Source organism: Sturnira hondurensis, unplaced genomic scaffold (genome assembly GCF_014824575.4).
Source record: "Sturnira hondurensis isolate 20B ecotype Veracruz unplaced genomic scaffold, ASM1482457v3 Scaffold0018493, whole genome shotgun sequence".
Classification (NCBI taxonomy): domain Eukaryota; kingdom Metazoa; phylum Chordata; class Mammalia; order Chiroptera; family Phyllostomidae; genus Sturnira; species Sturnira hondurensis.
Window position 1 is genome coordinate 1,220,866 of NW_028091124.1, and position 26,083 is coordinate 1,246,948.

General features: G+C 58.5%; 1 protein-coding gene across 7 annotated transcripts in view; it reads left to right on the forward strand.

Moving 5' to 3' along the window:
- Positions 1–21,751, forward strand: part of HDAC4 (histone deacetylase 4) — a 175,969-nt gene extending 154,218 nt beyond the window's left edge. For all 7 annotated transcript variants that reach the window (XM_037069313.1, XM_037069317.1, XM_037069316.1 and 4 more), the window contains exons 21-27: positions 807–926; positions 1,533–1,630; positions 7,273–7,391; positions 8,794–8,927; positions 15,710–15,794; positions 16,617–16,758; positions 17,169–21,751. In XM_037069313.1, coding sequence (XP_036925208.1) covers positions 807–926; positions 1,533–1,630; positions 7,273–7,391; positions 8,794–8,927; positions 15,710–15,794; positions 16,617–16,758; positions 17,169–17,208 — 738 coding nt within the window. In that variant the 3' untranslated portion in view covers positions 17,209–21,751. The remainder of the gene's footprint in view (positions 1–806; positions 927–1,532; positions 1,631–7,272; positions 7,392–8,793; positions 8,928–15,709; positions 15,795–16,616; positions 16,759–17,168) is intronic.
- The last annotated feature ends 4,332 nt before the right edge of the window (positions 21,752–26,083 follow it).

The following is a 26,083-nucleotide window of genomic DNA, read 5'->3' on the forward strand; positions in this document are numbered from 1 at the left end:
CCTGGCACCATGCAGGTGATGGCGCACCGTCACTGTGCTCCGCGCTGGGACAGTGTCCACCATGCAGGTGCGGCTACCGCACCTGGCAAAAGCCGGGGACCTGTCCAGAAGCTTCTGGGAGCCTCCCTGAGGCAGGTGGTGCACACCAGCCACCCATCTTCACAGCACCTGTGGCTGCCGGCCAGTGGGGGGCACGTTCGTCTGCTGCTGCTCCAGTTTGCAGCAGCCCCGTGTTCTCAACGGGCACAGGTGGCTTGACAGAGAAGGGGAAACGCTGAGCAGTCCCCTGGCTCCCCGATGGCTGGCGTGCGAGCAGCTCCTTGCGCGCACACTGTGTGAGGCAGGCCCCCTTACCCGTGGCCCTCAGGGTCCGGACCTGAGGGCACATGGTCTTGGGCCTGGAGGAAGCCCAGCCGCCCCCCCATGTGGTACCAGGAGAGGTGGTTTGCTGACTTGGCGTGGATCCAGCGCCTGGCACTGTGCGCCTGCCCCTCCCCCTGTGGGTGGTGCCCCGCCGCATCCCAGTGTCAGGCGCAGAGCAGGCACCTTACACGTGCTTGAAAATGAGCAGCCGTGGTCAGGGGGTGGAGGGAGAAGTCAGTCACGTGGTTGGAAAATCATGGCCTCCCCAGACAGGGCTGAAAGACAAGCCTCTTGTCACTGTGGAAGCCTGCAGTCTGCCCTGGTGCCGGGCACTTGCACCTGGCCTCCCTCTCTTCCTTTTGGCCCCCGGGCCCCTGACCCACCCCGGGGGTGCTGGGACAGGTCCTGGCACAGCCGGCACTGAGCCTGCCCTCGGCCCACAGGATGTGCACCATGGCAACGGGACCCAGCAGGCCTTCTACAGCGACCCCGGTGTTCTCTACATCTCCCTGCACCGCTACGACGATGGCAACTTCTTCCCGGGCAGTGGGGCGCCCGACGAGGTGTGTGGGCCTCTCACGGGTGTGTGGGGCTTTCGGGGGAGGTCGAGGCAGGGCTCCCTGGGGACGAGAGCACAGGGGCAGGACACCCACCCAACAGAAGGAGGGCCCCTAGGAGGCAACTGGAGGCAGGCAGCCAAATCCCAGCCTGTGTGTGCCTGGCTGTGCCTGACGTGCCGGATCGAGGCAGCCAGAGGTGGCCTGGGCAGGGAGCAGTAGTGCGCTCCCTCTGGTGTAGGCCCAGCTCACCTGGCCCCTTGGCCAGGGTGCCTGTGCCTGTGCCCTTGAGCCCCGGGGACAGCAGCTCAGAGCCTTTGTGACTTCCTGAGCCCAGCCAAACCTGCCAGACTCTGAGCAGAGGCCCCACGGTGGGGGCTCACACCCAGTGAAACGGCCTGGCCCCCCCAGGCCTCCTTTCCTGAAAGGAAGTTGAGAGAGTGACCTGTGTCTGTCTGTCACTCAGCACAGAGCTCTGTGTCCTGCCCTGGCCCCAGCCCTCACTCCCACAGGTCGGGAAGATGGGCCTGGGGACCCGCAAGTGAGGCTGGTGCGGGGCACCGGGGCTAGTTGGGCAAGGGTCTGCAATGTGCGTGTCTCTGCTTGGTGCAGGTGGGCGCAGGGCCGGGCGTGGGCTTCAACGTCAACATGGCCTTCACTGGTGGCCTTGACCCCCCCATGGGAGATGCGGAGTACTTGGCCGCCTTCAGGTGAGTGTCTGGCTTCCTGTCCCCAAGGCATCCAGGGGTCTTTCTGAACTCCACCCCTGAGTCCCCAGCTCTCATTGGCTTTAACCTTCACCCTCCTGTCTGAGCATCTCAGACGCACCTTGGGGAGGGCCCTCCTGCAGCCCTGGCATGCATGTGCAGAGGTGGCGGTTTCTGTCCTTGTGTTTGGAGGAGCGGCGCTCTGGGCCCTGGGGTTGTGTCCCAGTCCCTTCTTCAAGCTGGGGGCAGAATCTCTGAGGCTGCCGTCGGCCTGTCTGCGGTGCTCCTGCCCTCGCATCACATGGGGACCGGAGCACGTCTCGGGCCCTGCAGTGCAGCGCAGGGTGTGTGGCGGTGGCATGCTAACAGAGAATGGGTGCTCGGGTTTGAAAGGCTGCCGTCTTCTGACCTGTTTCCAGCCAATGTCATGAGGAGGCAGCAGAGAGAAGTCATCCTACTCCTTCATCGATGGCGGGGAGGGCTGTGCCGGTTCCAGTGCTTCCTCTGTGTCACAGTGGGTCCCCAGAACAGAGCTGCAGGCCAGCTGCCGCTGCGGGGTTCGCTGTTGGCGTCGGGTGTCAGGCGGGGCTGTCCGCTCCGGTCTGGGAGCTCCGTGGCAGTGTAGGCGGCCTGGCGGGCTCAGGAAGAGGCGAGTCCTGCTCAGTGGTGCCATCTGACCAGCCTGAGCCCTGGGAAGAGAACCCCAGGAACCCGCCCCATGGCCTTTCTGGTGCCGTCCCTCCGCCTCTCGTCCTTGGGGCTGAGCTTCCACAAAGGCCACTCCGGCAGACGTGTCGGAGGCACCCCCCCGCCTTGGGCTCCTGTGCAGCAGTCCTGTGGCCCCTCACAGCACCTGCTCACTCGCCCCAGAAGGCGCCCCAGTCCCTGGCGCCAGCCGTCTCGCGGGGTCTCCCCTGGGGAGGCCTTCAGTCCCCTGCTCCAGCAAGGGGACTGGCCTGTGGAAATGCTGGCTGGCCACCTCCTGGAAAGCCCACCCAGCTGTTCACCTGAGTCATTTTTTCCGCTGGTCCTCGTTTTCTAAATTTGATCTTCTTACTCTGTCTGATACAGTGGAATTTTAATCATTGCTCTGTCTAATTAAAGAGAGGACATCCCACAGGTAGAACATCTGAAAATTTGCTTACGTACACAGCTGAGCCTCAGCTTTGTGAGATCCGAACTCTGTGGCTGCCCCTCCCGAGAACCAGCCCTCCCAGGAGGCTCCTTTGCAAACTGATGTCCCAGTGCCACAGTGAAGGGCGCGGACAGTGCCCCAGTGAGTGTTGGTGCCACCTGGGAACCCGGGGGCACCGAGTGGGTGAGATCTGGTGAGGACAGAGAAGGTGGAGCTTCCTTTCCACGGGCTGGAGAGGTGAGAATGGGCGGGTCTTTCTGGCCATTGTTCTGCCAGGCAGGGGCCCTCTGAGCCTGGGGTGGGTATGCCAGCCAGCACCGCCTCTGGCCCCTCGTCAGTGTGAGCAGGGTGGGGGCCACCCCAGGGCCTGGGAAGTTGTTCTCTGTCCCTTTAAGGTGAACAGTCTCCTGAGAGTCGCTGTCGACGTTCTGTTTTAATCTCCTGCCAAGTGTGGGCACGACGACACCTTATCAAGTGAGCTTTGTAAAGCCTGAATCACTGCTTTGAAAAGGAAAATTGTTTCAGGGTTTTTTTTATTGATTTAAATGTAAAATAGCACTTTGAAGTTCACAATTTATGATTCCTTGGGCATTGATCAGAGGGGGAGGGAGAGTCAGAATCCATCTTCCTTGTTTTTTGGGGCTTCCCCCCGGGGCCGCGGACAGCGCGTGCCTGAGAGGGAGACTGTTCCTCAGACCCGGCCACGTCACATTGCAGGAGATCAAGCCCGAGATGCGGAAGAGATAAGAAAATGGCCTCTAATGAAATCCAGGAGCAGCGGCGCTTTCTCCTGGGGGGGAGGAAAGGGGGCTAATTCAAACCATCGGGCGAGGCTTTGAAGTTGGTGGAGGAGGCCAGGGTGTGAGGCCAGGGAGTGTGCCCGGGAGGTGAGGGCACATTTCCTTAACCCCTCGCTTACCTGGGCCGAGGGGCCACCTGTCAGCAGTGAGGTCGGTGGCGTCGGGGCGTTCGTGCCTGGAAGCCGCCCTGGGGTGGCAGTGGACTTGTAGGCCCCGTGGGCGGTTCCTCGCCGAGGGAAGCAGAGGCACCGCTCAGGCGTGACCGAGGTGGGGCACGACCAGCGTCCAGCATGCCTGCGAGGCACACGTTGCCTTCTTCTAGCTGCTGCGTGTGCTGGCGTGTCCGGGACACTGCACTCACACCACTTCTTTGACACGTCTCTAAGGGTCTCCACGTCTCCCCTGTGTGGGGTTGGATCCAGGGACTTGCTGTAGTGACTTCAGAAGCGGAAAACGGAAGCTCAGTGGGGGAGGCTCATGCTTTGCACCTGCCCCCGGGGGGGCTCAGCAGGACCCCGGGGCCACAGCCAGCAGTGCAGCCATGGAGGCCGGTGCAGGTGCTCACTGGACCTGCAGGAGTGGGCGGGCGTGGGGCTCGAGGGCACTGGGCATTCCCGCAGGAACTCGTGCCGGCACAGAACCATCTGGGTGGGGGCTGCCTCCAGGGAACATGACTGTGGCCTGACAGGATACGTGACTGTGTCCCTGGCTGCAACAAGGGGAGCAAGCACTGTGCACGGCGTGCTGGACAGGCTGCCTTGCAGCAGTTTGCCAGCAGAGGTGGATGGGTGGGCGGCACCAGGAGGCCAGGGAAGGAGGACGCCCCTGACCAGGGCCGGGCACAGGGTGGGAGGGTGGGTGGGGGTACCGGGCAAAGAAGCAGCAGGAGCAGGTTGGGTGGGCTGGAGTGTGGCTAGTGGGGGACGGTGGTGTGTGAGCTGGTTTTCAGGAAGGAACTGGAAGAAGCTTCTCTGATTTGGGCAGTTGGGGGCCACTCTCATCTCGGGGGATGATCGGTGGTCAGAGCAGAGTGTGGGGGTGGGGACAGGAGCCTGGGCCCTGCCCGGAGCGAGGCGGGAGTCCCGGGAGCACAGGGACACCGAGGCCTAGGCCAGCGTCGCACAGCAGTAGGGCCAGGGCCGTGCAGGTGGCCTGGAGGACAGCAGGGGTGGGGCTGTGGGGATGAGGGGGTGCACCGGGTGGGCCCAAGGCCCCCTGTGGTGGAGGCAGCTGCAGAGCCCGGTGGCCACACCCTTGGGAGTGACTGAGCATGAAGACATGGTGGGAAGGGGGCAGGGAGAGGGGTTGGAGTCAGAGGCACCAGCCCAGGGAGGGTACCCCCACCGCCCCAGGGTGACCTCTGAGGGCACGCAGGACCCCAGTTTCAGAATGCAGGCAGGGGCTACGGGGGGCTGGGCAGCGGGGGCAGGGCAGGTGCCTGTCTGTTCCGGTTCTGACCCTCAGCAGAGGTCAGGTGCGTGGGGACAACTGCTCCAGCAGCTGGCCCTGGGACTGGGTTGCAGACTGGCTTTGGCAGCTGTCTCCAAAGATGGGACCTGAAACTGCAGCTGCCCTGGCGCTCGGGCCACACCCCCCATGCACCCAGGCCTGGTCCCGTGGTTTGTCCTGCACTGTCCCCTCGGAGTTCCACCAGAGCCAGGGCCATTGCAGGGCCCAGGGCTCCCTGGGGCAGTAACCACCTCCTCACACCTCCCTGTGCTGAGGGGCGAGGGGCGCACCACTGACACACGCTCGCCTGTCTCTACTCTCAGAGACCTGCTGCTCTCTCACTGCTAAGGGTGCAGCTACCAGGCGATCTGCTTCATTGGGACTGTCCCAGCCCACCCCTCTCCGCCCTCAGACGGCCCTGCTGGCGGCCCTGGGGGGCCCCGGGCGGCCCCGTAGGAACACTGAGGTGATGGTAGGCCTGCGGTGACCGCACAGGCGAAGTTGGTTAGGATTGTATCTTGGAGGTGAGGCGTGAGGCCAGTTTGCAGTGTCCGTGAAGGACCCATGCACGCACTCTCAGCTTTCTCTGTCGGGGGGTCCTGGGTGGGTGGTGATGGGGCTGGACAGGCTCCTTGGGAGTCTCTGTGTCCGGCTCAGGCAGAAGCAGAACCCATGGAGGGCAGCAGCATGTCTCGGGCCAGATACCGCAGCCGGTGCTGGAGCCCCGCTTGGCACAGGCCTGACTCTTGGGCCATTTCAGGCCTTCCTTGGTGAGCGAGCGTTTGGGCTGACGACGAAGAGGCCCCACGCCAAGACACAGCAGCGAGTGCGCACGTCCACGCACAGTCCGGCTGCATGTGTGGTGCCTGCGCCCTTAGTTTCGATCGGCCCCGAGGCAGCACCGCACACGGAGCACAGACGCCAGGGCCCCCTGGGTGGTCACTGCCATTGGTGGCGGCTGTAGCTGGGCTGCCGTTTCGAATCAGGTGGGTTGTCAGGGCGCGACCCACCGCACTCAGAGCGGGTGCTCCCACTGCTGTGCCTGGGGTGAGCCGTGGTCCCCACACATGTCTGTGACTCCCAGTGGGCGTGTCCTGGCTTCCAAACCCGCACCAGCAGCTTGGCTGAAGCTGCCTTTGTGCCTGATGCGTGTGTGCAACGGGAACTGCATTGAACACGGGTCTCCCTGGAACGACCACCAGGGGGCGAAGGCCACAGGCGTGCATCAGTGCTGCCGGTGCAGCAATGAGGAAACCAGGCCTCCGGGGCCTGCGCCTGTGCCCTAGTGATGACCCCTCGCCTGCCAGCATCTGAGGTGGAGGCCCCAGCTTCTGGACTCAGAGGCCGTCCACTCCTGCTGCCTGGCCGGCAGCTGCCCAGCTCTCAGCGCTGTGTCAGGGCTGTCCATGTGGGCTGCGTCTGTGCCGGAGTGGGCGCACGACAGACACCACTGTGCACTGTGTGCACAGAGCCTGTGGACTCGGTTGCCACCTCCCTGTGAGCCCAACAAAAGGTGTTCAGGCCAGGGGCCGGCACCACAGTCATGGCAACGAGTCTGGAGCAGGGGTTGGCAGAGTGGGGTCCTCAAGCCAATGCACCAGGTGTTTTTAAGTGACGTTGTGCCGGGACACAGCCTTGCTCTCCCCCGTGTGTGTCTGCTCACACAGGACTGGGCAGCGTTGGGCAGTGGCAACAGACACTGTGTGGCCCGGAGACTGACACACTGAGTCTCCAGCCCTTGGCCAGAAGCTGCCTGACCCCTGCCTAGGCTCTGGGCTTTGTCCTGTGTGGCCTAATGGACATTCCAGAGCAGACCCCTGGTGGCAGGGGGTACATCCCAAGGAAGTTAATGCACTGTGCTCAGCCAGGGTGAGTTGGGGGCAGGCCAGAGGGCTCAGTCCCTTGGGACTGGGGCTGCAAGAGGGCTGCCACCTCTGCCCTGGTGCTGGGCTCAGGGCCAGCAGAAGCGAGTGGGGAACTGAGCAGAGCCGCCTGCACCTTTGGGGGGACACTTCGCTGCAGCCCTGGGAGCTGCCGCACTGCCCCATGGGGTATGCTGTTGCTATGGGCTGCGGGTGCTGCGCTCAGCGTCCCTTGGGGCTGCCTGGGACTTTCTAGGCCCTGTGAGGTCCTGGCCCCCCGATGCCCTTGGCCTCTGACCTCGAGGGGAGCCGGGGCAGGTGCAGTCGGAGACCAAGCAGCGCCCCCTCCGAATCCGTGTCTTTTGCTGACTCATTGTCGTGTCCTCCTGCCTTCTGCAGAATGGTGGTCATGCCAATCGCAAACGAGTTTGCCCCTGACATGGTGCTGGTGTCGTCAGGCTTCGATGCCGTGGAGGGCCACCCCACGCCTCTGGGCGGCTACAGCCTCTCTGCCAAGTGTAAGTCCGGGGTGCGGGGGTGCACAGGGGTCCTGCTCCGTGTCTCGGGACTCATCCTCAGCGACAGTAGGAGAACACTTTTTTTTCACGTCTTGCCAAAGGCATGACACTGCTGGAGACTGTGTGGGGGTGGGGCCGAGAGCGGGTACAGTTCAGAGTCGAGAGGGAGCCTCAGGTTGCTGCCCCCACCCCGCTCACCCCGAGTCAAGGGGCTGGTGTCAGATGACAGCCCTGCTGCCACCACAGGAAAGTAATGGCTGTGAAAACCGCCCTGCCCATGGGGCAAGTCACGCAGAAACCACCTGGCATGGAACCCCAGGTCCACAGGAAGGCTCTGGGTGCCCCCCACCACCACCTAGTACTACAGCTATCAAAGCAGTCAAGTCCTGGGGCTCCTCTGCGGCTCCCTGGCAGCCCCTTGTGCTGACCCCATGGGTGCAGATGGCCAAGGAGAGCCTGCCTGTCCCTCCCCTCCCACAGGAAGTGGGTGGGTCACCAGAGAAGAAAGAGAAAAGCAAAGGGCAGCTGTGGTGTGGCCGTGCAACGCAGTGGCTGAGGAAATGGCCAGGCAGAGGCTGGCGTGCTCGGTGTGCCCAGAGCCCCTCGGCGCCCAGCCCAGGCTGCGCTCTTCCACACAGTGCTCACAGCTCCTGTTCCATCAGAGACAAGCCAGGGCTTCCGGAGGGGACGGCCTCACAGTGCCCACTGCAGCCAGGGAGCACCTGCAGCACAGTCTGCTGACAGCCAGCCGATGATGGGGCTGCTGACCAGTGTGGTGGGGCTCTTACCGGCTCTTTAGTAAATGTCAGGCTGTTGTGGCCTCGGGTGGTAATTATCATTACCCTTCAGGTGTTTCTGCCCGTGGGAGGGTGACATGGGCGCAGCGGAGGGATTGCGGCTATTGATGAAAGCCAGGTGCTCCAGACACAAATGTCAGAGTTCTGGAGGGGCACGTGTGGCGTGGATGTGTGTGCTAGAATGTGTGCGTGCACGCGTGTGTCCAGCACACCCACTGAGCAGAGCCCTGGGCCCCGGGGATGGATGAGGTGTGTCCCAGCGGCTTCCTTGCCCCAGGCGCCCTGCCTCTGGGCCTCGTCCCCTGGGAGAGAGCTGAGGGGCTCCTCCCACAGCCCTTGCCCATCCCCAGAGGAGATGATTTGCGGCATTATAAACTCAAAGCACCGAAACCATAATTCCTGCTCTCACACACATCAAACAGAATCCCAAACTGAAATTCTCCAATGAGTTTACTGCAGCCGAACCTGGCTTCCATTACGAGCCGCGGTGCGCCAGCCCCCGGGGTCTGCATGTGATGTAATGCGTCTCTGGGTGCTTTGATCTGTTGCCAGCGGCGGCTCGCGCCCGCCCTGCCCTCCACTTCATCTCCCGTTTCCCGTTGCAGGTTTCGGGTACCTGACGAAGCAGCTGATGGGTTTGGCTGGCGGCCGGATTGTTCTGGCCCTGGAGGGGGGCCATGACCTCACAGCCATCTGTGACGCCTCGGAAGCGTGTGTCTCTGCTCTGCTGGGAGATGAGGTAGGAGGGTCAGAGCTGCAGGCCACCGTGTGCAGACCTCGGGCCAGAGTGCGCTGCCTCACTGGCTGCCCGCCTGGTGTCCGATGTCCCTGCACCCAGTTAGCAGGCTAGTGCGCAGCTGGCACAGCTGCTCAATGTGGCCGGAAGGAGGTGAGCCGAGGCTTGTCAGGGTGTTTCTCCTAAAAAGATGGTTCAGGACCTCGGGTTTTGGAGCTCCTGTGGGTCACGAGGAGGGTACCCACTCTCACAGTGGCCTCCAGAGACCGCCAGTTTCCTGCAAAGTTCTGGGGCAGGGTCCTGCAAGGGGATCACTGTGTGGGTCTCAAAGGCCTGGCAGGGGGCCTCTGCCTCTGGGCCACCTCTACACGCTGCCCCATCGAGGCTGCAGCACAGCCAGGAAGATGCAGTGGCCTCGAGCACAGGTCTCCAGGGCCTGGGCCGGCTGGCGGTGGGACTTCCGAGGTTCGGGGAGAGGGCCCCTGGGGGGCAGCATCCGCTCCCCCCCTGCAGTACTCCAGGGTGAGGGGGGGGAGGTGCTGCCCTGGTGGCATGGTGTTCCGCCAACTGGGTGTCTGAACTTCCTGGCATGAAACTGGTTTGGAAGCTTCTGTTTTCAGTTTTAAAAAGGTGCTCTTCCTGAAACCTTAAGTCCACCGCAGGCCTGGGCTCTGAGGCCCTCACCCCATGACAGTGCCTGGGGCCGGTTTGGGGTCCCCCAGCGTATCTTTCTGGTTGCGACATCACATGTGGCTCCTGGAAACAAGCCACTGGTGTTTGGGGAGCTTGGGTGGGTGCCCTGGACCATAGGCCTGACCACCACAGGCAGGGGCCCTGGGGAGGGAGCAGGGGCTCCGTTCTCCTGCGGTCCCCTGGGCTCACTTCCCCTCACCCACCAAAGAGACGAGGTGAGCAGTACTACAGGGTGAGCAGGGACACACCTCGGTCGGGTCAGGCTCCCTGGGGATCCTGTCGGGGGCCTGTGGTCTCCATGCCCACCCTGCTGCCAGTCACATCGCAAGTGTGAGCTCCATCTCGAATGCGCCACCATGCCCGCTCACTGCCTGGTGGGGTACCCTCCTGGCCCATCTGTGGCTGCTGTCAGAGATGCCCACCAGGGGAACAGCCAGCAGCAGGACACCCGGTGCCTTCGGGCTGGCATCCACACCCCATGTTCAGTTTGCACCCCCACACTGTGGTGGGGCAGCTGGTTGTAGGCAGGTCTCCGGCGACGTGACCTAGCACTCTGTCCTCACATGGCTCCTGGTCTGCATCACCCCGTGACTTGCGTGAACTGACAGAAGGCAGCCTGTGGGCAGGAGGAGGAGGTGTGTGCCTAGTGTCCTGCCAGGCTCGGGGACGGGAATGGGGACAGAGATGACGGGGTATGCAGAGGCAAAGGCAAGGTCTGCAACCAGGTCCAGGCCATAGCCCAGCCGAGGGTGACAGTGACCTGCATGGGGCTGAATCTCTGGGAGGCTGTGTGTCTTCCCTGTGAGCGGGCCCTGGGACAAGAGCCATGGCTCTGTCCAGGCCAGGCCAGAGCAGGGTGGTGACCAGGTAAGCCCAGTCCTCCATGGGGGTTGGCGCCCAGTGCCTACTTTCTGCAGCTGTAGTCTTGATGGTGGAGCTCAGGGCCTGGGATCAGTGATGTGGCCCCAGTGCCGGGCTAGCAGCTTGGACCTCACAGCCCGTGGAGCCCAGCCCAGCCCCCACCCGCAGGTGGCACTGTTCCCTCACAGTCCTGCTGGTCACGGGTGTGTCCTTTTGAAGCCAGGTCATGGGTGTGCCAGCCAGTCCTGGCAGTGTCTGTCGGGTCTGGTCAGCTGGGTCGTACTCCCAGATGAAGTGCTTTTTAAGGTTTCCACAACATTCCACCTCCACCTGTTCTATCTTTCCGTAAAGCAGGCTTCTCTCTTTTTCAACAGAGTTAAAGCCCGGCTGACCTCTGTAGTTAAACTGTCCTAGAGCTTTTGGATTCTTCAAGTTGTTTTAAAGTTAACAGTAGAGAACTGAGCTTTCAGCCAGGGCCTTTCCCTGCTTCCTGACATGTTTGCTCTTATAACAGAAAAAAGTTCTTTCACGTACATCAAAAAGCAGGAAACGCTGATTTTATCAAGGTCTTTTAAAATCTCTTTAATGCAAGAAAGTTGGACAGGGCCCTATGCCTCTGTCCCACGGCCTTTGATGAGGGTTGATGGACGGCGTGTTGGACAACTTGGTGGGCACAGCAAGCGGCCAGCTGTGGCCAGTGTGGCCACCTACAGGGAGGCCGGAGCAGGGCCTGCTGTAGGGGACAGCACTGCAGCCAAAGTCGGCGCTGCTCCCAGGAGCCACTGTGTGTGACAGTTTCAGCTTTGTGTGCAGCTGCCAGTGAGAACGGACGGTGAGATGTCACTGAAACGTCTCTCAGGAGCTGTGCGGATGGAGGTGCAGGGAGTCCAGTGGGTGGGGCGCCGAGGTGAGCCAGGAGGAGCTTCTGGGCAGGTGGGAACCATTGTTTTTCAGGTCACCTTGTCCCCTCTATGGCAGCATTTTGTTTGGGCGAATTCTCTGGTTAACCAGGTGGCATTGCAGAGTTCAGAGCCGCCATTTGGCTCCACCGACCCGGTGGTTAGCGGAGGAGCTCACAGAGGACTGGGTGGAGCCGGGAGGAGAGGTTTTCACTGGGAGTCTAGCAGCTTCGTGCGTTGCTGTGCGTTCGGAAAGGTGTGGCTGTGGCAGAGCGTGAGGTGGTTGGAAACTGTGCGTGTGGCCCTGGCCGGGTAGCTCCACTCATGGAAGCTTCATCCTGTAACCAGAGGTTGCAGGTTCGATACCCAGCCTGGACACGTGCGTTCCTTGGTGCTGGCACACAGACAGAAGGTGACCAGGCACCCTGGTGTCTCACATCAGTGTTTCTCTCCTCTCTTCGCTCTGAAAGGGGTAGAAACAGTCAACCTCTGGAGGGGGTGCAGGGGACAGCTCTGCTGGGCTGTGGGTCCCTCTGGGTGAAGGTTTCAAACGAGTCTGCATCTTCGGTGGCTGCAGGTCACCCGTTCGGGTTTTCTGTCCCTCCTTGTGTTCGTCTCAGAAAGATGCGTTTTACCGGTGATCTGCGCTTGCAGTGTTTGGAGTTGTTCCATGGAGCCGGCCTTCAGCTGCAGTGTCTTTTTTCCCTTTAAAATGTGTTTCTGCCAGTCTCCTGTGTGCTGTCCCCACTCCACCCTCCTGGACGGACCCGCTCTCGTGCTCACCTCTGATGCCGAGTGTGTCCTTCCGGTCTCTTTACCAGGGTGCGCATCCCGGGCGACGGGCGCCCCAGCACAGTGCCCGGCTGTGTCCCACACTCTGACACGCCATGTTTTCCATATGTTTCAGTTCTAAACACTTCATTTCTGTTACCATTCCTCCTTTGACCTATGATTTGTGCGTTGTTTTTTTTTAATTTCTAGCCACAAGGGCTTGTGGTTCTCTGTTACCAATTTCTAACAAATTGTGTCATGGAACGAAAGGGCTGCCCAGTGGGCACTTCCCTCTGGTGGAGACTTGATGGTGGTGTGTGTGTGATCATTCCGCACAGATGCCCCATGTGGGTTTGAACATGGGTGTCTGTCTGGTTTGCGGGGTCCCGTCCGTATTGGTTAGATCAGGCTGGCTCATTGGGTCGCCTACGTCCCAGTTTCCTCCAGCTCCTGTCTGTTGCACCTGAGACACCGTGTTGGAGTCTCCTGCCGACGACACATTGGCCTGAGTCTCGGTTTAGGCCAGGTTCACCTCGTAGCTTCTAAAGCAGCTTCACTAAATAGGCGCAGATTTTAAGTCTCTGCATCCTTCTTAGAAATGACATTTTTATCACAGTGAGCATACAGTGACCTTCTGTGCTCAGTTGGATCTGCCGTGTCTAATCCACAGGGTTGCCGGGCACGGTGGTCACTGCACCATGGACCCTGCCCCTGCCAGACATCTGTGCGCAGCACTGGGTGGCCATCACTGCGCTGTCATGTCCAGGGCCACCATGTGTGCTAGGAGCAAGACTCAGGTCGTGACCGGTGGGTGGGGTTGGTGGGTGTCGCTCTGACTCATTTCTGTCATCTGATTCTGTGCCCATTTCTGTGTCTCCTTTTTCCCTTCTCGCCTGCTCCCCCGTGACAGAGGGCTCCCATATTCTGGTGGCCCCTCTCCTGAGGAGAAGGACACTGCTCATCAAAGATTCTCAGTCATGGTCCTGAAAACTGTGCGCACGTGTGCTTGGCGGGCCAGTCACCTCACCCCTGTCCATCAGCCACAGCCAGGGCTGCTGCAGCCACAGGGGGTGGGGGCTTGAGGATCAAGTGCAGGACACCCAGGTGGGCGTAAAAATGACTCGCTCATCTGACAGTCCAGTGTCACTGGCGTCCGGTCTGCCAGCCTGTCGACGGGCCAACCTGGCTCCCATCCTGAGATCTGCATGACTCGCCTCTCACCCCCTTCTCCTCTCCTGTGGTGGCCGTCGACATGGCCGTGCTGCACAGCCTATGGTCTGGCCTTCCTGCTTTCAAGCTGCTTTCCTCCGTCCTTGCTTCCCCCATTTTCCAGGCCATCTAATCATTCTCCTTCTGCCCACAGTGCAGCCGGAGGCTCCCTCGGGCGTGTTCGTGGTCAGCCTTCCCACAGGCGTGTTTTAAAAGTCTCCTTTTCACCCCCATTGTTGATGGGCAGGTGTGCCAGGCTCCCAGTCCTGGGGCGAGGAGCGCGTCCTCTCGGCGGGTAGAAGAGGCCCTGACTGCTTGCCCCTCTGCTGTGAGGCGGACGCCGCTCCTTTGGGACGGTCAGGCTCTGTCTGGCGGGCCTGGGTGTGGGCTTTCTCTGTTGACGCCTCAGCTTGGGTCGAGAGGCCTTCCTGACAGGAGGGGCGATGTCGCTGGTCCAACCTGGAAGCCCTCAGCCAGGGGCACCTGTGCTGCCACCTCCCCACCGCTCAGGGGCTGGAGCAGAATGATACCTTCTCTGGCCTCCACCTCCCTGCCTCCAGGCTGCCGCATGTTGCTGCCCTGTGGCTTCCATGCTGGTGTCACAGTTGACAGCTGGTTGTGTCAATGACTGCAGCCTCTGGGGACCCAAGCATTCACTTTGGAGCACCTTTCGATTTTCTAGAAGTAGCCTACCTAACACCTACATTCCTGTGTCCCTCGGTTTCCTATCTTGACACCATCTTGCCTTGGTGTGGGATGTGGTCACAGCCCAGGCGCCAACCCTGGCATGTTGCTAAATCCCTGCACAGGTTGGGATCTGCTGGTTTTCCCCGATGGGTCTTCTGTCGCCAGGCCCCACGGTGGTCCTGCCTTCTCGTCCCCCAGTCTCCTCTGGGCTGCAGCAGCATCCCAGTCTTTCCACGTCCTCATGACCGTGATGGTTTGGGGCGAGCGCTAGTCAGCGCTCTATAGGATGTCCCTCCATTTGTTTTGGTCTGATTTTTCCCCTCGTGATTGCACTGGGCTGAGAGATTTGAGGAGCAAACCTCCAGAGCCCATGTGCCCTTCTCCGCACTTCCTGCCCAGTGCACCATCCATGCAGCTCTGTGGGGGCCTGACTGGGAGCACCCGCTGACAGTGGGCTGGTCAGTGTCCGCCTCCTCCCCAGCGGTCCTCCTTAGCTGGAAGTCGCCTGTGCAGCCCAGCGCCCATTCTGGGGCGGGGCAGGGCAGGGAGATGTTGGCTCCTCACGTGGACAGGGCGTGTGTGCTAACTGCAGTTCTTCTCCGTGGAAGGCACAGCCTTTCTCCCCCCTTGTTTCCTGTAGACTCTGGATTATAACTGGGCACCCTGTTATGTGTTCAGTTTCCCATAGGGCCCTGGTGTCTGTCTTTGAGCTTCTCCGTACTCTGCACGAGCAGTCGCCTCGCCAGCCGAGCATCCAGGCAACTGGGCGCCCCTCCCTCACTGGAGGACAGTGTCCGGCACCTCGGTTGCTTCTCCGGGCCCCAGTGCAGGTGTCTGGCTGCTGGGCTTGATGGTCAGCAGTCCTGCTGCTTGAAGCGGAGCTGGCAGCTAACTGGTGGCCTGGCGTGGGGATGGGGCTCCATGAGAGGATGGACAGTTGCTGTGCTGAGTCTCAGAGCCCAGCCGCTGCAAATGGGGTCAGCGTGTGCAGTGCTTGGCACCGAGCGGAGCCACGGTGACTGTTCTAAGCTTCTGCCTAGAGCCGAGTCCGAGAACCGAAACTGCTTCCATTCGGCTCTGTGGGCGCACGGTCCAGAGCAGACTGCACGCGCCTGCCCTCCCTGGCAGGTCTCCCCAGGGTGTGTAGGTTTGTCAACGGCTGTGTTTTCCTTTTGCGTCACAGCCGCTCCAGTTTGCCGCTTGGCCCTCTAGCTGACTCCACGTGTGGCCAGTCCCTGCGGCCAGCACCCAGGGCCACCTGGTGCTGTGGTTCCTTCTGCTCTGCTCACTTCCTTCCACATCCCCTGTTAGAGGGGCGCTGTGGCTGGAGCAGGGTCAAGCGTTCTCACGCACGACACCGGGAACATGCACTCAATGTTGCCCCTCCTCTTCCACCGTGGTCTGTACGGGTCCTCCTGGGCACTGTCATCCTGCGCACAGGGGGGCCCACGCATGTCCCTGAGAGTCTTCTGAGGAGAATAAATCTACTTTTGTGAAAGTTTATGTAATAAAGTCCAGAGCCTTGACTGCCTTTGTAAAGTTATCTTCCTCTGTGAGGGACCGCGTGCAGGACATGGGTGCTGGTCACACACAGCCCTGAACGTGCCCAGAGATTGTGTTGGCGTCCTCTGCAGCTGCTGACTGGCGGTTGCCCGTCTTTTGCAGCTCCAGCCTCTCCCGGAAGAGGTATTACAGCGGAGACCCAACGCCAACGCCGTCCGCTCCATGGAGAAGGTCGTGGAGATCCACAGTGAGTCGCCTGGCTGAGCACCCCCCACCCCCACCCCGTGTCCCCAGGCCTGGGCTCCTCTCTCTGTGGCTGCTGGCTGTTGCCAGGGCCTGCACGACAGGCCTCCCTTTCAACAAGATTTGACAGCCAATAAGGACTGTCACGGAACCCCCGTGAGCTCCCCGCAACGCCAGAACGTGCCGTCAGCACAGGGCAGAAGAGCTTGGTGCCAGGGGTCTGTGAAGCCACATGGTCCAGGTCCCCAGCTAAAAGGGATGGGACTGGGGTGTGAACCGTGTCCCCAAGTCTTGTCTCTTCCCCTGGCCAGAGAACGCACCTACCCCAGACCCCGGGGAGGGTACAGGCCACATCCCTCTCTCGCCGCCCCTTGAACGGCAGGTCTGGGGACCAAGGGAGCTGGCACCCAGCAGGGGACTTGGGTGAGCCAGCAATGCCCTGTCCTTGTCGCAAAGCCCAGTTTGTCCTGGGTCCTTAGACTGGCCCAAATCATGGAGGCCATCCATGTAATTGAGTGGAAATCTGGGGTCCTGCCTGGGTTCCCAGCCTCAGAGCTGCATCCCCTTCCCTGGTGAGGAGCCCCCATGTGCCAAGGAACATGGAAGGGCTGCCCATGGGTCATGCCCAGCCCTTCCTGCATGGTCCCCTCACTCTGAGGCCCCAGACAGTACCCCCAGTATCTTGGAGGGTCCAAATAGGATTCCCACAGCACCGGGAGATGGTCTTCTCGTGCTCGCCCCCTCCCGGAGTCAGGGAGCTGTCTGTGGAGAGCCTGCTGGGGGCTCAGGCCCACAGAACCTGTAACCAAGCGCTTCCCTCACCCAGGCCAGTACTGGCGTTCCCTGCAGCGCCTGCCCTCCCCCGCAGCCTACTCTCTGATTGAGGCCCAGAAGTGTGAGAACGAAGAAGCTGAGACTGTCACCGCCATGGCCTCCCTATCTGTGGGCGTGAAGCCTGCCGAGAGGAGGTGAGCCCCATGGGCCATCCTGGCCTGCTGGCACTGAGTGACTGACGTGTGCCATGGGTGGTTGGCATCTTTGCTCCTGTTCGGGAAACCCTCGGAGAGCACCTGGGGGGGGGGCAAGTGTCCCCAAACAGCTCGAGAGCCCGGCCAGAGTGGCCACATATTTCCAGTGTGCAGGACCCTTTGAAATGGGAGGAGTGTGTACCCCTGAATAAGGTGGTTCCAGGAATACCTGGCCAGGAGTTGTAGGCAGGTGGGGCTGGAGGAGTGACCACAGTCCTGTTGGAGGATGAGGGACAGACAACAGGCAGAGAAGCCACCGCAGTGCTACCACTAACCATCCATCCTTTCTCTTTCCTGTTGTGCATCTGTTTCTCCCGGCTACCCCCAACCACACCCCGGCACCACCACAGGCCAGACGAGGAGCCCATGGAAGAGGAGCCGCCCCTGTAGCCTTGCCTTGCGGCTGCGACCTTCTCATTTGTCTGTCCGTCTCAAAGTTCCGCCAAGAAAAGTTCCTGTTTCTCTGCGTCCTGCCAGGGGCGCTCTCTGAGTCGGCAGGAGCACAGGGCCTGACCCGGGGTCTCACCGGGTGGGGCAGCCTCACACGGAGCCCCGGGGCAGACGCCAGGATGCGCGGACACACCGACACACAGGGTGCCAGGCCCTCCCTCAGCTCCCACGAGGGAAGCCATGGAGGGAGGAAGCCTGTGGCAGCTCATGCAGAGTCGCCCAATTTAGTTGACATGAGGAAAAGAAAGTGAAAATCAAAGATCTCACAACACAAAACAAACTTGATTAAAAACTGGTGCTTAAAGTTTGATGACTACCCACAATTCCACAGTCTCCGTTGTAAAACCACTCACCTTGTAGCTTACTTTTTTAAGGAGGACGTTTTCTACGGCTCTGGCCTCGGAACCAGAGCGGTGTGCGGTGGGGGTTTGCAGCCAGGTGGGGGACCGAGTGGACGAGCATTTAAGGAAAAACTGGACAAAAAATGGAAATGTGAGCCTGCAGGAGCCGGCTTTGTCTTCTCAAAGCCATTGGAAGATGCGAGTTTGTGCCTTTTTTTTATTGCTCTGATGGATTTTTGTGGCTGGGTTTTCTGAAGTCTGAGGAACAATGCCTTAAGAAAAAAATAAACAGCAGGAATGGGTGGGAACGTGGCCTGTGGGTGGTGGGGCTGGCAGTGCCCGTTTGTAGGAGGCTGTGGGGCTGGCCAGGGCTCTGAGCAGGCGCAGGCCTCAGCCAGCAGCTCCCGGGAGCCGAGAGCCTGCCGCCCTCGTTCTGCTTTATTGCTGTGTAAGAAAAATGGAGGTAGTTCCCAAAAAGTGGCAAATACTGTTGGGGGGTTTGAAGTCCAACAAATTTTAAACAAATCCAAAGTGTTCTTTTCTCACATACCACACACCAGTTGAGCATCTCCGTCTGGTTTGAAGCATGTCCTAGGTACACTCAGTGTTACGGTCGGAATGCTTTTATTAAAAGCAAGTAGCATGAAGTATTGCTTAAATTTTAGGTATAAATAAATATATATGTATAATATATATTCCAATGTATTCCAAGCTAAGAAACTTGATTCTTACGAAATCTTGATAAAATATTTATAATGCATTTATAGAAAAGGTATATATATATATATATAAAATAAATGCAGATTGTCAAGGTCCCTGGCGAATGGATGACTTGTGAATTAGCTTTCAAGGTGCTCACGGAAAGGGATCTAGTGGGAAACACGTGTTTCTGCAGCCCAGATCGGGTCGGTTTGAGATCGCCAACGCATTCGCCACTGGCAACTACCGCAAGTTTGTGCTTTCATTTTAATTGTTTTCTAACAAATCCCTCCTGCTCCACGCCTCCACGTACATATGTGATGAGTTTTTATAGCAAAGAATATGAATTTGCTGTTGATTTTTTATGAATTTTTCACAAAAAGATCCTGAATAAGCATTGTTTTCTGAATTTCACATTTTTTCTCACCATTTGGTGGTTTTCTGAATGGTAATAATGTCTAAAACGTTTTCCTTTCTAAATTCTTGCTTGTACATTTTTTAACTTTCAGAGGTATTTTTTATTGTGTTTCTTTTTGTTTATTTGTACAGTGAGCAGTTTTCTGTGTGTACAGACTGTCGCCACCAGAGTTCATTTTCAGAAAGAGCATTGTGAGCAGTGGCTCTGGGGTCAGCTCACAGGGCTGTGTCCCTCCTGTGCCGGCTGAGGGGCTGAACCCAGACTCCAGGGCTTCCTCCCACCCCGCCAGCACTGTTGTGGGGGTGGAAAGGGTCCCTCGTGACACTGAGCTGGGTAGCTTGCCAGACACCACGGGCCGTCAGTGTTCAGGAAACTCGTGTTTAAACTTCTCTGACCACGTTGTCAGACTAGAATTTTAGCTTCAGTTTTCCAAAGACCTTTAAGCATGTCAGCAGTGCATGGCCCGGCACCATTCCGGGTTTTTCCGCTGCAGTCACACAGCCAGGGCCCTTGCTGCCTGGCGAGCCTGCAGGAACACCAGGTTCTTGAACAGAACAGCCAGCCTTTGCTCTTTTTCTCTTTGACAGAAACCGAACATCACCTTTTACTGGTAACTTATTTTTCAGCACTTGAAGCCACCTACTTCATTCCAAAGTGTGTGCTGAGTTCAGACTTGTGGGAGGGGGTTCTGACACAGCGTGCCCGCCCGAGGGAACCCCAAGCCAAGTTTCTGAGTTTGGTGACATTTACAGGGTAGTTTCTGAGAGAGCCACTGACACAGCTGGGTAGTGACCAAATGAATCCAAATTCTTGGATCAGCTTGGTCGTTGGAGTGCTGTTGTTCGGGTCCAGGACAGTGGTTTTGGGGTAGGAGAGGGTGTTTGACTTTCTCCTTCCTCCTGGCCACTCTTTGCTCAGAGGCCCCTATGGCAGGAGGAGCTCCTGTGGGAGCAATGCCACCTGTCTCCAGTGTGGTGTCATGTGTGGCAGGGATCCCCTGCTGCCTGCCTGCTTCTGTCAGCCGTGGATCTTGGGAAGGAATGCATCATCTGCCATTTTTACAGATGGTGGGCGGCATGGGCCTCCTGGTGGCCACCTTCTGAGAAGGTGGGATTGACTTATGCTCTCACAGGACACCTTGCAGACAGGCCTTTGTAGCTCACTCCAGCTTCACAGACGTGCGGGAAGCATTGCCGTGTAGCCTTTCTTTTCTGTGAAGACACTCGGCCCCTCTCCAGGCCACCTGTCCAGGGCAGACGGCAGGGGGTCTGCCCAGTGTGGGTGGGACCCCGCGTCAGGGAGGACCCCTCACACCTCCCTCTTTGGTCCTTGGACCTTAGCCTTTTCTTCCCTTTTGCAAAGGCCTTGGGGCACAGGCCGGGGGTCGACAAGTGAGCACTTTATCTCCTTTCACGGGGAACCCCGTGACGCCGCGGGGTTTGCGGTGTCAGCCCGGCCCTCCCGGCTTTCCCGCCACAATGCAGCCGAGCCCCACCAGCAGGCGGCCGTTCGGGACCGCACCCGCCTTCCAAAGGGCCACTTTGTCAACATGTTTCAGTTTTTCTTTTCTTTCTCTTAAAAGTCTGTTTCCAGAGGAAGGACCGTTTTGTGGCGGTCTGATGCGCAGTGAGTCTGGGTTGGAGCACCAGCCTTAGACTTGGTGGTTTTCTATTTTCCATCAGAACATTCCTTCTTTCCTGGTCACAGCCGCGTGCTCATTCCATTCTTCTTTTTGTAGACTTTTGGGCCCAAGTGTTTTACGGGCATTGATACATATATAAATACACATATAAATATATATGACTCTATTTTTTTACGTTTCCTACACCCGGAGGTTGCATGACTGTACGGCCGGCATGTCTTTCTATTGTATACAGATTTGCACGCCGAACTCGGCAGCTTGGGGGAGGAGAAAATGCCTTTGCAGTCCCCTCGTGACATTTGCTGATTCAAGAGATGGAGATTTTTCTGTAACACAAACCCTTGAAGGAGAGGGGGGAACGTTTGCATCTTAATGAACTTATTCTTAAGAAATTGTACTTTTTCTTGTAAGAAAAATAAAACGGACTACTTAAACATTTGTCATATTAAGAAAAAAGCTTAACACTTGTGACATACCAACAATAGAGTTTATTGTATTTATGTGGAAACAGTGTTTTAGGAGAACTGAGCAGAATTCAAGTGAACTGCCTGTCTCTTCATTTGATTTCGAGGAATTTTGTTTTGCTTTATTTTCTTTTTTTCCTTTATCTTTTTGTGCCGGCGGGTGAGGTGAGGTGGCCTGTGTGGCCCTCAGGACCAGCTGTTCAGGTGGAGATGCGGTGGGCCCCGAGGAGCCCCTTCCCGCACAGCTGCATTGACTTTTTATTCCTTTTAGATGATGTATGGCTACGATTTCACTTTACACTAAGCCGTCGAGAACTGTGCGAGCACTGTGGTTTCAGATCCTACACTGCATCGAAAGCAACCCATTTCATCCTGTAATGAAGCCGGGCTTGTTGCTAGCTCAGCTCACTTTATCTCTGACGTGATTAAAAGTCTCCTATGGAAAGAAAAGAAAGTGACAATTTCTGTCTGTTTCGGGGAGGGCATGTGCTCCTTGGTGGAGGCTGTGGTGTCCAGTTTATGAGAACGACACACAGAACATACATGTAATGGGGTTTGACCCTCTTCACCCGAGCTTACAACAGGTGATGTGAAATCCAAGCTGTGATGACATCACGTCCTTCCTGATGCCTGTTCCCACTTGGGATGGGTTCCCACTGGTAGCAGCCACCTGTTTCTTCTGTAATTTAAATCAGTTGTCCAATTGTCTGGAACTTCCAGTGGGTCTTTCTTTTGCTTGGTGGGGTCGGAGGTTTGTTCTTGGTTTTCTTGTTTTGTTTTGTTGGGTGGATCTGCACCGACTGATGGTGTCCTCTGACGGCCGACCCCACTTCCATTGCACCTGGAGTCCAGTATTTTGTACCTCGTACAACTTGTTACTCTTGTGGTGTCAATAAAGACAGCGTTCATTGCCCTCTCACCTCTAGTTTCTGCTGTGTGCTCTTGTCCTCGCTGGCTCTCACAGACCTGGGACCCTGCGGGGCTACTTTGCCTGTACTCTGGGTTGGGGTGGGGACCCTGAACCATGGGGATGGCCCCTGGGACCCAGACCATCAGCAGGTGGCCCTGTCACTCTTTACATGTACAAGTAGGTCCCACAGCAGTGTCTTCATTTTAAATGTCCAGTAATTTAAGTCCTTGTACTGTTTTTTCCCCCAAAATACTTTGCAACTTCAATGACATGGGCTAAAAATGACCACAAAGGACGAGGCCAAAGGGCCGAGGCTCCACCATCCTCTCACAGCCAGGCATGCTGCCCCCAGACCACTCCACTGTCCTTGGGCTTCCCTGTCCTGTGACTTGTCATTGGGGTGAAGGGTGGGTAAGACCAGCCACTTGGGCTAGCTCACTGGGGTCTAGCCACTCCTGGGGGGCTGTCCAAGGTGCTACCTGCCATCCCAAAGGCACTCAGTGGACATCCTGCACACAACCCCCTTCAAGTCTGTTTCCTGGGACCCCCATGCCTGGGCTGCAGAATGAGGCATGGGGAGCATGGCCATCCGAGCTGACGGTCAGACAGCACAGTTGTCCAGCTGCAAGCCTGGAGGCCAGAGTGCTTGGAATTGAAGCCAGGACTGGAGACTGGGAGCTGGGGTCAAGAGTTGGGGGTTGGGGGAGTGGGGGTGGTTACGTGATCTACCCAACTGACATGGGGATGGGAGCTGGTGAGAGGCTGCAATGTACCCAGGGCCTCTTTGGGCTTAAGGTGGACATTATGAGGATATGTGTATCAATTTATCCCAAAGGAGAGGATCTTATTCTAACAGGTCTCATTTCTGAAACCACTGAAAGTATTTAGATCTAGGGCCAGGAGGTAGGTTCCTGAGGGCCAATTTTCTTCCATTTTAATTAGAACAAAAGTGTTTGCAACATCTTTTGGATAATTTTATCTGAAAGTGACTTTTTAAAGGTATGTTACAAAGCATTGATTATTTTTTACCTTTTGAAAATAAATACTGCAGTCACATTGAGGAGGAAATCTCGGCCTGTGTGACCACCACGAAGCCTGGTTGGGTTTCACACCTTGCCTTAAACATTTCGATAATGGCCACCTGGCAGATGCAGCTCTGCCAACAATCCGGGCTCCTCCACCTAACCCCAGGAAGAACTTACCCTGAAAGCGATGTGTGGACTTCTGGTCCAGGTTTTTGCATTTTTTGCCACATAACTTTATAAAACTAAATCTTAGTGTTTCTGACATGTATATATTCATAGTACATGGTGTCTGTCACATAATAAATAATGTTTTGCTTCTTGCCATCTGATCCCTGATGCATGTTCTTGAGATCCATCCACACATCTAGGACTAACCTAGGGTGAGCACCTCACCCAACTAGGTTAGTCCCTGCCGTGTGCTGTGTCACTGCTGACCACAGTTTCACAGCCCAGCCCTCCTGATAGATGCTCCAGCCATTGCCAATGTTGCTCTTCAAATTGCACTGAATCAGCACCCACCCCCACCCCACCCTGTCTTCTGGTGCTCATCAGTGTCTCTGAGAATCAGTTCTGTTAGAGCAATGGCTCCCCCAGTGGCTGCACCAGTTTCCACTTGCACCAGCCCTGACTGGAGGAGTTCCATGTCCCAGAGCAGCGAGGCACCTGTAACCATACTTTTACTTGTAGTGACATGTGGGAATATGCACTGTTTCAATTTGAATATTTGCTGCTTACAATGTATCAGTACTCAGTTGTTGTGTAGCAGGTGACCCCAACAGCTGACAGTCTGAAGGACAAGCAAGCTGCTGTGGATAAGAACGGTGGTGGTTCAGCAGTGACAGTAGCTTAAGTCTGTCTCAGGTTCCATCAGGCTCAGCAGCTCAGTGGGAGGGATACCCTTCGGGCTCACACTTTCTGGTGCATAGCTGCCTCCCCTCACCCTCCTATCCACACGTGCTATCCGCAGGCGGCCTGATGACCTGGCAGGTGCCACCCCCAGAGCCAGTGATGCAAGGACACCTGAGGACAGCACCCTGAAAGACAGAGCCATGATCCCTTCACACCTGATCTTGGGAATGATATGGGTCACTCCCAAGAAGTTCTGCCATTTCTATAACTTAGAAGCCAGAGAGTCCATCACACCCTGGAGGAGAAGGTTGCCAACAGCACCAGCACCAAGAGGCAAAGACCCTTGTTGGCTGACACAGAAGCTGCTGGCCTCTATCTTCAACTCTCCTCACCTCACCTCACCTCTCCCGTCCCCTCCCCTCCCCTCCCCACCCCTCCTCACCTCACCCACCTCACCTCACATCTCACCTCACTCACCTCATCTCACCTCATCTCACCTCACCTCACCTCTCACTCACCTCACCTCACCTCACACCTCACTCACCTCACCTCACCTCTCACCTCACTCACCTCATCTCACCTCATCTCACCTCACCTCACCTCTCACTCACCTCACCTCACCTCACTCACCTCCTCACCTCATCTCACCTCCTCACCTCACCTCACCTCACCTCTCACTCACCTCACTCTCCTCACCTCACCTCTCCCCTCCCTCCCCTCCCTCACCTCCTCACCTCGCCTCACCTCACTCCCCTCCTCACCTCATCTCACCTCCTCACCTCACCTCACCTCACCTCTCACTCACCTCACTCACCTCACCTCACCTCTCACCTCACTCACCTCACTCACCTCCTCACCTCACCTCACCTCACTCACCTCCTCACCTCACCTCACCTCACCTGGATCTCCGTGCTCTCTCCTGTCCTGGTGTCAGGTGGGGAGCAGAACAATCCTGCCCCTGCTCACAACCCCCACAACTGTGTCTCACTGCCATGACCAAGCTCACCCACCTGCTTGTCTGTCTCACTTGCTGGAACACGCTTTCCGGCTGCTCGGGTCGCCCCCATCTTCCCGGAAAGTACAGCACGCGCCCTGCACACACAGGCTGAGCGGCGGGCCCTGGGGCCAGTCTGGGCGGTCACCTGCCCCCTTGCGAAGCTGGGAGGCCGGCGTTTAAGATGCCTTGTTGGGCTGATCCTGTATCTCTCAGGAGCTCCACCTTCCTCTCCCTCGTTTTTCTTAGGAAGGGAAAGCCGAACATAAATGAGTGGAGACGAGACCCCGCCGAGAAAGCGCACGGGTCGGTGCGTGAACGGAAGCGGCAGGACTTCCGGTCCGCGACCGGGACTCGCCGCCGCCGCCGAGGGGCGCGTTCTGCGCGCGGAGCCCCCGCGGGTGCTCGCGGACACGACGAGGAGTCACGGCAGGTGGGCGTCCAGTGGCCGCAGAAAAGGCCAAAGGCCGCGTCCAAAGGCCGCGCCTCGAACGAGCCAAGGCCCTGAGACGGCAGCACCCGGGGGCGCCCCTGCGTTTCGGCGGCGCGGGCGGCGTTGCGGACGCTGCCGCCGAGGGGCGGACGCGGGCCTCCGGGCCCTCCCCGGCCAGGAATCTGCCCCGCCAGCGGCAGTTCAGGAGACGAGGGAAACGCCTGGAAACAGCCGCAGGGAGCGGGTGGAAGCCCGAGGGCGCGGCCCCCGGGGGGCGGCGCAGCGTGGCGTGACCGTCCCCACCGACCGCTGCCTGGGCGAGGAGGGCGGCCGCGGGAGGCGCCGCGCGCGGGACAGAGAAGACGGAAAACCAAAGCGAGGAGGAGAGGGGCTGTGGCCGCCCAGCTCGGGCTCCGGGGCCCTCCGCCACGTGGCCTGCGCACTTCAGACCCGGGCGAAGGCGGCTTCCAGTCGCCCTTCCCAACGCTGCCCGCTGAACAAGTCTCCCACGGGCGTTCGTAGCTGTTCCGAAGAAACCCCAAATGCTGGGTGAGTATTGTCCAGCACATTCCCTCGGGCCGCAGGCATCCAGGGGGACATCCGTCCCACTGTCCTGAGCACAAGGCCCCCCGAAGGCCCCCGCGAGGCTCCCCACCAGGGTTAGGTCTCACCTCTTCAGTTCATTTCCCCTGAGATGGTGGGGAATAGGTTGTGATGTCTGATACGTGCGAACTTTACCATTGTCACTTCCATCATCTTCTAAGCACAGTCAGGGCTTGGGGATGGAGCCCCGGGGGGGGGGGGCAGAGGGTGAGTGGTGGGCATCTGAATGTCCTGACCGTTCTGGGGAGCACCACCATGGCACCAGGGCTGCACCGGCCTCCCCAGAAGGCCTGAGAAGGGGGCGCGGCTCCTGCCCAGCCCCACTGTCCCACTGCCCCCAGTACTCTCCCCTGTGGCACGCTCTGGCAGATGAGGTCTCCTCAAACCTTGGAAAGCCTTGGAGTCTCGCTGCTGCCCTCTTGCTTCTGCGGGGCCGG